The 9,726-nt window shown below is 49.3% G+C and overlaps 1 protein-coding gene across 1 annotated transcript; it reads left to right on the top strand.

Annotated features, from left to right (window-relative positions):
• Positions 1 to 584: 584 nt before the first annotated feature.
• Positions 585 to 9,693, top strand: LOC6532531 (laminin subunit gamma-1). Its single transcript, XM_002093241.4, has 10 exons — positions 585 to 686; positions 2,811 to 3,197; positions 3,492 to 3,625; positions 3,685 to 3,812; positions 3,880 to 4,494; positions 5,003 to 5,414; positions 5,486 to 8,071; positions 8,131 to 8,467; positions 8,532 to 8,832; positions 8,895 to 9,693. Exons 2-10 carry the CDS (start codon positions 3,003 to 3,005, stop codon positions 9,104 to 9,106), a joined length of 4,920 nt encoding a protein of 1,639 aa, XP_002093277.1. The 5' UTR covers positions 585 to 686; positions 2,811 to 3,002; the 3' UTR covers positions 9,107 to 9,693.
• Positions 9,694 to 9,726: the final 33 nt, after the last annotated feature.

Genomic DNA, 9,726 nt, shown 5'->3' with positions numbered 1-9,726 from the left:
TATAATTTTTACCTGAATCACTCTGCGCATAATGCTCAAATAAGAACAATTATTAGGATTCACTTAATTTAAATTGTTTATCCCAAATGAACAATGGTCAATTCATTTAAATTTGATCGCAAGCTCTAATTTTAGTACGCTCTTTTAGTTCCTTCAATGAAACCGAAAGTGCGGCGACGTTAGTGGTACATTAACCTTCTTATCAGCTGTGCCAGCGATAACCTGCTAGCTCCAATAACTACAAAGTAAGCGGAAAGTAGAGCAGAGAGTCCAGCTCTCACAGCCTCCCAAATTTCTGGCATTTATGTGGAGAAGAATTTTTTGAGCAGACTGCTGTTTAAATATTTGCGCGCCTAAATGAGCAATTAATGGAATTCGTACGAAAGAGTCAGGCAATTAAACCGCACTACTGCCATAAGGAAGATCATCGCAACTGGAGAGCTTTGATTAGTCCAACTCCCGAACCCCGGCCCCGGCCACAAGTACTCCAATCCAACCAGATCCGACTGCTCTCCCACAATTTCAGATACAATATACAATCACAACATACAGATACAGAAACTGAGCGCAGAGTGCAGAGTTTCACTCAACGAGCGAAGATCGTTGGGCTTCGCATTCATTCCTCGAGAGTCAGTTGAGCATTGGACGTCCTCGTTAACGGTTGCCTGCGTCTTCTGAGCGACGAAGTAAGTGGTGCTGGTGTGGAGCTACTGCATCTGGTGGAACCGAATCCACATTCACTCTCGTGTCTCAACTCTTCTCGGTCATCTAATATTTGTTTTTTTTCCAACTTGTTGTTGCTGCTTTTCGGCCAGCCAGCCAAGAAAAGGCAAAGAAAAGCCCCCACCTAGATAAAAAAAAAATGAAACATGAAAAGTATCTCGCATGTGACGGAGTGTTTCCCCGTGAGGTTCTTGCCTTCGAGGTGCCGATACAATTACACGTAAAACGAGGCAACACAATCCCAGTTCAAAACGCCAGTCAGCAGAAATGCAGCTTGGCAGCAAAGTGTGCAGCTAAGTTTGAAAAACTGCAGTTAATAATGAATTATGGAATAATAATAGTAGGGAAATATATTTTGGAATATCGCCGAATAGTGCCCATGTGTTGCTCGACGAACGGTCGCAGCGGAAAATGTATCTACCATATAAATATAGCCGATAAATAAACGAAAATAACGCAGTTGCTGCGCCCTCTGTGCATCCGTGAGATACGAAACGGAGTTCGTAAAAGTATCTGAGCGGTTTTTGAGTGCTTTCCTCCGTTTTCCCTCTACCTGCCGTGTTGTGCGTGCGTGTGTGTGTGTGACTGTGAATGCGAATGTGAGTGTGTTGTGCCGATGAACCAGTGGATAAAAACAAACCGAGCAATAAAGATACAGACCAAAAGGTGCAAACAAAAACGCACTTCAGCCATATAAAAACCAAGACTTGGGCTATAGTCTTTATATAGAGTGTGATATCAGCTAGTTCGTAGCCCCAAATTCTTATCGCCAAAGGAACTCGTGTTCGTGTTCGTTTTCATAGGCGCGTATCTCGTCGCGGCTCAAGACCCAGTCTATATACATATATATGTACATACTCCCGCTGTGTGCAACATGGGATCTGAAATCTGAATGGAGCGGATGTTCGTTCCGACCACATACCATATAGTATAGTATGTAGTGTGTGTGGTGTGTGGTGTGCGGGGTGTATAGTTCCAGTACCAGTATCAGTGTTATGTGATTGGATGGACTGAACTGAACTCTGCGCAAAGGGTTCATCTGAAAGTCGGGCGCCCTGACAACAGATTTCGTATAGTTTTCGAACCGTAAAAGTCCAACGGGCTGATAAGACAGGCCATTCAACAAAAGCGGGAAATAAATGGGTGCCATTGATAAACATTTATGTGCAAACAATTAATAGAACTCAAATAAATCTCGGCTGTGGACTCTGTGTTCGTGTTTCGGTGTTTAAAAATAAAACGAAACTCTGATTCGGATCGGATCGTGATCTCGAGCAGGCAATGCTTTTGGAATAGAACGAGCCGGCGTTTCTAGGAACTCATACTCAAACTGAGAGCCACGATATCGGTATCACTGAATGAAATTCCAGAGGAGTGCTTATAAAGAATATAAGTCCCTTCAGCTGGATGAAGTCTTGAATTCCGCATCTCACCCACGAGAACTGGTATTTTCCTGTATCCAAGGGAATCTTTGAGTTTGCTCTCTCATATTGCATTCGTTTTCAGAGGATGTGATATCATCTTGCCGCAAATACTGTGCAAATATTTGCTAATTAGTGCCTCTACTTAACTGAATTCATAGAAAAGACACACACTAATCTTAGAGCTCGGATCTGCAGAATCTAAATTAATCCAACCTTGCAACTAGTGCAGTGCTCATACATACATATGTATGTACTAAGAACTAAAGACCTCATTATTAATTGTGGCGGTTGCAGCTTAAAATTGAGAATGGGAATGAGTCGGGGAGTAGATGAAATCATCGCATAGAATTACTTCAAGTTCCCGAATAGCAAAGATACACATGGTGGGCAGTACAACCACATATACTCTACTCGACTGGAGCTCATGCTCGAGCGTTTATTTATGTCTCTGCTTGTTGTTTAAAATTTTCATTTGCAGTTCTCGTTTTGTTTACCCGAAAAGCAAATGAACTCATTGCCGGCCTGGCCAGTAAAGTTTATTTTTCGAGCGATTTGCTCGGCGAACTAATTAAAAATCGGCCCCGGAACATGGAACAATATGTGCCACACATGTTCTGCGATTTGGTATATCTAAACTGATTCATAATCTCGTGCATTTTCCAGCATATGAAGTCGCTCAGGCACCACCACTAGCAATAGGATATCGTAATGAATTGACGAGCGACACCAAAGTAAAGCCTCAAAGGAACAACCCACCAGCCCGGATAACCAAATAGACTTTGGAACTTCTCCGCTCGTCCTAACGACATCCGCACCCACCTGTAGCCAATCGAGCCACCCAAAACCGAAGCCACCATGAAGCGCAGCCGGTGGAGCCACAGTGGCTCCTCCACGGCTCGTCTCCTGCTGATCGGAGTCCTGTTCGCCAGCTGTTCCACCGCCATCCTGGGCGCCCAGCGTCCGCCCATCAACTCCGCCGGAGGTCACGAGCTGCGCGGAACCACCTTCATGCCGGCCCTGGAGTGCTACGATCCATACGGCAGACCGCAGGTAAGGGGCTCGGAGTGCCAAGCCACTGTTTACCCTCATTGTTTGTCCACAAACCAATTGAGAAGAATTGGGAATTAGTCGTCGGGCATTCGGCTGCTTTTGGGCTGGGTCAATTCGAGTGCGAGATGCCAGCTAATTGAGTAATTTAGCGACAGTTTCGGAGGATGGGAAGTAATGGGGGAAAGTTCTGGGAATCTATAATTTACGGTAGTCAAAACAGAATAATTTCAATGAATTATAGTTATAGTATAGTATCTAAAGTAAATTGAAATGTATTAATTGTTTACCCCTTAGAAATGTCTGCCAGAATTTATCAACGCTGCCTATCAACTGCAAATTGAGTCCACTAACACCTGTGGTGAGCAGAACGACAACCACTTCTGCATACAAACCATGAACCAAAACCACAAGAACTGCGAGTTTTGCAAGTGAGTTAAAAGGGTTTCACATCTCCTATTTCAATATTTAATTATTTATTTGCATATAGGTACAATGATCACAATCCATCCTTCTTGACGGACTTGCATGATCCGCAAAGTCCCACCTGGTGGCAGTCGGAGACCATGTTCGAGGGCATTCAGCACCCGAACTACGTGAATCTGACTCTGCACCTTGGTAGGTTTACTAGATAATGAGTTTAAAATACAATAATTTCAATCGGTGTATACATTCTAAATCTAAGGAAAATCCTATGACATCACCTACGTGCGCATTCTCTTCCGCTCGCCACGACCCGAATCCTTTACGATTTACAAGAGGACCTCGGAGACTGGACCCTGGATTCCCTACCAGTTCTACAGTGCCACCTGTCGCGACACCTACTCCCTGCCAGACTCGCGAGCCATTCGCAAGGGGGAGGGCGAGGCGCATGCGCTGTGTACCAGCGAGTACAGTGATATCTCGCCGTTGAGGGACGGTGAGATTGCCTTCTCCACGCTGGAGGGTCGGCCCAGTGGCATCAATTTCGAGCGCAGTGGAGAGCTGCAGGAGTGGGTCACGGCCACGGATATCCGCATTACCCTGGACCGCCTGAACACGTTCGGTGATGAGCTCTTCGGTGATTCCCAGGTGCTCAAGTCGTACTTCTATGCCATCAGCGACATTGCCGTGGGCGCCCGTTGCAAGTGCAATGGACATGCCAGCAAGTGTGTCGCGAGCACGGGAATGCATGGCGAGAGGACTCTGGTCTGCGAGTGCCGGCACAACACTGATGGACCCGATTGCGACCGCTGTCTGCCGCTCTACAACGACCTCAAGTGGAAGAGGTCCACCTCGACGGAGGTGAACGAGTGCAAAGGTGGGTGCCATCATCTTATAGTTACTTTCAAAGAAAAATTAGTTATTCTCGTATCAATATTTGGATGAAACTGAATTTTTTTCTTAAAAAGGATATATTAGCTGTCCTAGCAAAAGTACTCCTTCGTAACAAGGCACGACATTTGTTAAACTAGTTTTACCCAACTGCACTTTTCACGGGGTGGGGAGAGGTGCTTTCAGGTTTTCAATTAGCTGGACACTGCATCCAGTCTATACCTTCTTCTTTATAAGGACAGACCACTTTGCCGTTAGAGTCAGTTTCATTTGAGAGAAGCGAAGACTGTCCATCCATCAGCTTCAGTCATGTTTGCGCCTAGCTTGCCAGCGGTCTTCCTTTTGGTACTGCCTTTTGTGCAGGGATGGTCGCATGATTACAGTTTGGAGACCAATCTTATAGGGCCAGAAGTGCCCAACTGGTACCTGATCAACTGTAAAAGTAGTTCTGAAAGAGATGAAGGAAATTCACTAAAATATATCACAATCCCCAGCTTGCAACTGCAATGGATTGGCGGACAAGTGCTTCTTCGACGCTGCGCTGTTCAACCGGACGGGTCATGGAGGTCACTGCCTGGACTGCCGAGAGAATCGCGATGGACCCAACTGCGAACGCTGCAAGGAGAACTTCTACATGCGCGACGATGGCTACTGCATCAACTGCGCCTGCGATCCCGTGGGCTCCAGATCGCTGCAGTGCAACAGTCACGGCAAGTGCCAATGCAAACCGGGAGTGACTGGCGACAAGTGCGACCGCTGCGACAACAACTACTACCAATTTGGACCCCATGGATGCCAGCAGTGCGGATGCGACATTGGTGGATCCCAGCAGAACACTCCCGCCTGCGATACCGACACCGGAATCTGTTTCTGCAAGGATAATGTGGAGGGCAGACGCTGCAATGAGTGAGTTATTCTGATGCAAAGCCATAGGATAACTCTACTTACTCCAACTAAACTTCTGATTTCTTTCATAGATGCAAACCGGGCTTCTTCAATCTGGACAAGACCAATCGGTTTGGCTGCACCCCGTGCTTCTGCTATGGTCACACCTCCGAGTGCATGACTGCACCAGGATACTCAATCGTCTCGGTCACCTCCAATTTCAACAAGTTCAAGGAACGCTGGACGGCCGCCGATTTGAACCAACGCGAGGTGGACATCAAGTACAACCAGTACAGTCGGAGCATTGGAACCACCGCCCAGGGCAACGAGCACGTCTACTTCCAGGCGCCGGATCGCTTCCTCGGCGATCAGCGTGCCTCCTACAACAGGGATCTGAAGTTCAAGCTGCAGCTAGTTGGTCAGGTGGCCAATACCGGAGTCAGTGATGTGATCTTAGAGGGTGCTGGCAGCCGCATCTCGCTGCCCATCTTCGCCCAGGGCAACGGAATACCCGACCAGGGAGTCAAGGAATATACCTTCCGGCTGCACGAACATCATGACTACCAGTGGCAGCCCAGCCAGTCGGCTCGTGGATTCCTTTCGATTCTGTCCAATCTGACGGCCATTAAGATCAGGGCCACGTACTCGGTGCAGGGTGAGGCCATCCTGGATGATGTCGAGCTGCAGACGGCACATCGTGGAGCCGCCGGTCATCCGGCCACCTGGATCGAGCAGTGTACCTGTCCGGAGGGCTACCTGGGCCAGTTCTGTGAGTCCTGTGCTCCCGGCTATCGCCACAGTCCTGCGCGCGGTGGTCCCTTCATGCCCTGCATACCCTGTGATTGCCATGGCCATGCTGACATCTGTGACTCGGAGACGGGCAGGTGCATCTGCCAGCACAACACCCACGGAGATAACTGCGATCAGTGCGCCAAGGGATTCTACGGAAATGCCCTGGGCGGAACTCCCAACGACTGCAAGCGTTGTCCCTGTCCCAATGATGGTGCCTGCCTGCAGATCAACGAAGACACGGTCATCTGTACGGAGTGCCCGAAGGGTTACTTCGGTTCCCGTTGCGAGCAGTGTAGCGATGGCTTCTACGGAGATCCCACTGGTCTCTTGGGCGATGTGCAGACGTGCAAGAGCTGCGACTGCAATGGCAACGTGGATCCCAACGCCGTGGGCAATTGCAACCGGACTACGGGCGAGTGCTTAAAGTGCATCCACAACACAGCCGGAGAGCACTGTGATCAGTGTTTGTCAGGTCACTTTGGCGATCCCCTGGCCTTGCCCCATGGACGCTGTGACCGCTGTAGTTGCTACGACGCTGGAACGGAGCAGGATGAACAGAGTATCACGCGATGCGACCAAGTCACCGGTCAGTGCCAGTGCAAACCGAATGTGATTGGAAGGGATTGCGGAGAGTGCCAGCCGGGCTACTTCAACATCCGATCGGGCAATGGCTGCGAGAACTGCCTGTGCGATCCGGTGGGCAGCTACAACTCCACCTGCGATCGCTACTCGGGCCAGTGTCACTGCCGACCGGGTGTGATGGGTCAGCGGTGCGATCAGTGCGAGAACTTCTTCTACGGATTCTCCAGCGAGGGCTGCAAGCCATGCGAATGCGACGAGAGCGGCTCCAAGGGATTCCAGTGCGACCAGAATGGCCAGTGTCCGTGCAATGACAACGTGGAGGGACGTCGCTGCGATCGCTGCAAGGAGAACAAGTACGACAGGCATCGGGGTTGCATCGATTGCCCCGATTGCTATAACCTCGTGCAAGATGCCGCCGATTTGCATCGTGCCAAGCTATTCAATCTCAGTCAAACGCTGGACGAGATTGCCCGCACCCCGGTGACCAATGACGACGAGTTCGAGGCCAAGTTGAAGGCGGTGCAGGAGAAGGTGGGTATCTTGGCCCAGGACGCCCGCGATAATTCCGGCGAAGGTGGTCAGACCTACGCAGAGGTCATCGATGATCTTCACAAGCACCTGGACAGCGTGAGGGAGCACCTGGCGAGTGCGGATAAGTTCCAGGCTGATGCCAATGCGGAGATCGACAGGGCGCGTCAGAACTACACCATTCTGGACCAGATCACCGAGAACGCCAAGAAGGAACTGCAGCAGGCACTCGACCTCCTGAACGACGAAGGTGCCCAGGCATTGGCCAAGGCCAAGGAGAAGTCTGTGGAGTTTGGACAGCAATCGGAACAGATCTCGGACATCTCTCGGGAGGCTCGAGCCCTGGCCGACAAACTGGAGTCGGAGGCCCAGTTCGATTTGAAGAACGCCAAGGATGCCACGGATGCGGTGGAGAAGGCCCATCAGCTGGCCAAGAGTGCCATCGATTTGCAGCTTAAGATCGGCACTGAGCTGCGTTACGAGGTTGGCTTGGAGGTGAGCCAGGTGAAGCAATCCCTGGGCGTCGTGGTGCAGACCTCCAAGGAGGCTCTTCGCAAAGCCAACGAGGTCTACGATACAGCATTGACCCTGCTCAATGAAGTGAATCGTCAAACCCAACCGGAAATCGATATCAGCCAGTTGAAGAAGGACGCAGTGGCGGCCAATGAACGAGCTGATGAGCTGCTCAAGCAGATTACTGAGTTGTCCAACAGCAACGGCGAGCTATTTGCGGATTTCGAATCGGAGCAAGAACTGACGGAGGCGCTGCTTAAGAGGTGGGTACTCTAATCCAAATTCCATGCTAACTCTTGACTAACTTGAAACGTAATTATAGAGCTGAGCAGCAGCAACTGGAGGACACCGAGCTGCTGGAGCGAGCCAAGGCCGCCCACGACAAGGCCACCAAGGCAGTGGAGCAGGGCGACAATACCCTAAAGGAGGCCAACAATACCTACGAGAAGTTGGCCGGCTTCCAGTCGGATGTCCAGCGCTCTTCTGAGAGTGCGGAGAAAGCCCTGCAGACGGTGCCCAACATCGAGAAGGAGATCCAGAATGCGGAGAGCCTGATCAGCCAGGCGGAGGAGGCGCTCGATGGAGCCAATAAGAATGCCAACGAGGCCAAGAAGAATGCCCAGGAGGCGCAGCTAAAGTACGCCGAACAAGCTTCCAAGGTAAGTCATTCAGGAACACACTTTTAGCCTTTTTCCTTACTAACTTTATACACTTTCTTGACAGGATGCTGAGCTAATCCGCCGCAAGGCCAACGAGACCAAGGTGGCTGCACGCAATCTGCGCGCTGAGGCCGACCAACTGAATCACCGTGTGAAACTCACCGAAATGGACATCGTCGGACTGGAGGAGAGCTCGACCAAGGACGACAACCTGGTGGATGATGCCAAGCGAAAGGTGGGCCAGGCCAAGGCCGATACCCAGGAGGCCCAGAAGCAGATCGAGAAGGCCAATGATGAGCTGACGGCCATCAAGGATGAGCTGGAGAACCTGAAGGACATCAACACGGGCGATTTGGATAAATTGGGTAAGAAAGAGAAATCTTTTCCATACTGATTTGTCCTATGAGTAATCCTATTAATCCCGCAGAGAATCGTTTGGCCACTGTGGAGGGTGAGATCAATCGCGTCAACCTGACGGGACGAATCGAAAAGTATCGGGAACAGCGCACCATACAGAAGAATCTGATCGACAAGTACGATGCCGAGCTGAGGGAACTCAAGGATGAAGTCCTGAATATTGGACTGATTTCCAAGGCCCTGCCCGATAGCTGCTTCAGTCGCAATCGCCTCGAACCCTAGAGCTCTGCGAACCATCCCACTCCCCATAACAACTACTTCAATTTTAACTAAGAACGAAGATCAGAGACGAGACGAACAAATCAGATTTATGATAGAACGTAGACGTTGAATGAAATTATGTAATTTTAGTGCCTTAGCCGAAATATTCTGTTTAGTGACCCAGCCCAAGGATCCACAAAGGAGACCAACTGAGCAACGTTAAGCTTTAACGCATCATCGTTCGCATACTGTATGCCATATACTCTAATGATACAAGGATACTAGGATGATGATGACCACATCAAGAATCAACTGCCAACTGTGCTTCACCAGTTTCAAGCCAGCCACGGACTGTATTATATGTTAAAAAAAAAAGAGACACTTAACGAAACACACAAGACCTTGTAATCATACAATCCGATAATCCAATCGCATATCTATATCTCTGCCGTAGCTCCACCGGAAGTCTATTCTAAACACTTATATATTAACATATTTGTCATTTACGTTTAATGTGCCAATACAATTACCATGTATCTTTGTGTATAAGTCGCTTAAAGAGTTTCCCTTCAAAATATAACTTTTCCAACGTTGTAATTTTGTAAAAATCCACCCTCTAAATTGAACTGGGAAAATATAAC

Source organism: Drosophila yakuba, chromosome 3L, assembly GCF_016746365.2.
Source record: "Drosophila yakuba strain Tai18E2 chromosome 3L, Prin_Dyak_Tai18E2_2.1, whole genome shotgun sequence".
NCBI lineage: Eukaryota > Metazoa > Arthropoda > Insecta > Diptera > Drosophilidae > Drosophila > Drosophila yakuba.
Note: the sequence above shows the minus strand (reverse complement) of the source record. Positions and strands in the feature narration are given on the sequence as shown.

Excerpts from the sequence above, each read along its gene's own strand:
- LOC6532531 (XM_002093241.4), top strand. The coding sequence starts at position 3,003 with ATGAAGCGCAGCCGGTGGAGCCACAGTGGCTCCTCCACGGCTCGTCTC. Across the intron at positions 3,813-3,879 it reads GAATCTGACTCTGCACCTTG|GAAAATCCTATGACATCACC; the intron begins GTAGGTTTACTA and ends TCTAAATCTAAG. Across the intron at positions 8,072-8,130 it reads ACGGAGGCGCTGCTTAAGAG|AGCTGAGCAGCAGCAACTGG; the intron begins GTGGGTACTCTA and ends ACGTAATTATAG.